The 821-nt window shown below is 34.7% G+C and overlaps 1 protein-coding gene across 1 annotated transcript in view; it reads left to right on the forward strand.

The window, feature by feature from the left end:
• Window positions 1-821, forward strand: part of LOC119591999 (mitogen-activated protein kinase kinase kinase 4-like) — a gene marked incomplete in the record, with an annotated part of 37,888 nt that overhangs the window by 4,161 nt on the left and 32,906 nt on the right. The window contains 1 exon segment of the mRNA XM_037940768.1: window positions 151-263. Within this exon segment, the coding sequence (XP_037796696.1) occupies window positions 151-263 (113 nt within the window).

The following is an 821-nucleotide window of genomic DNA, read 5'->3' on the forward strand; positions in this document are numbered from 1 at the left end:
ATCTTAGTATGCTCAGCTTGATTATCAATATCAGATATATACTATACTTTTTCCTTCTTTCCTTTTTAAACATTTCCAATTGATTTGATCTTATCAGGTATTCTATGAAATGCTGTTATTTTTATTTCTTACATCTTGTCTTGGTTACAGTTCTCAGGCAAAGGTTGCAGCCAAGACGATCAAAGCCACCCTGAAGCGTCGTGACACAGCTGAAAGGTTCCTCTCCCTCCCAGGATTCTCAGAACATGGCTTTGGAGATGCAAGTGAGTCCTTAGAGAATTCTAATCTCTTGGCATTATTCACAGAAATTTTAATGTTTCCATTAAAACATGGGATGATCAGATATCTTATAGAATAATGTTTCAAGGGTTTGGAGGGTTATTTTTACCTTTTTTATGAATGACATGAGAAAACCTGTCTTTTATTGCAGTTTTATTGAGAGGGGCAATAAGCATGTGTAATTGTAAGTGGATTATTTCAGTTTCATTGTACATAGAAGACTTAAAATTGCATTTCCAGTATGGAAGCCTTACTGTAGAAAGGTACCATTGTGTGCTGATGATTATTAACCCTATTTCCTTTGTGATATCATATGTAATATTTGTTGTCCAATATACAAGTATATAGTCACTGGTACAAGAGAGACACCCAGCAATACTGTCACTGTTGTAATGCATGTATGACCTGAGATTAGAAGCTGAACTTCCAATATTTTGTATGATATTTTCTCCCATATATGTAGTATGACTGTGCACTTAAAATAAGAATCCCACTACAATATTGAGAAACAGAATGCATAATTCAGTGACTGCAGATGGCTA

Source organism: Penaeus monodon, chromosome 29, assembly GCF_015228065.2.
Source record: "Penaeus monodon isolate SGIC_2016 chromosome 29, NSTDA_Pmon_1, whole genome shotgun sequence".
NCBI classification, from domain to species: Eukaryota; Metazoa; Arthropoda; class Malacostraca; order Decapoda; family Penaeidae; genus Penaeus; species Penaeus monodon.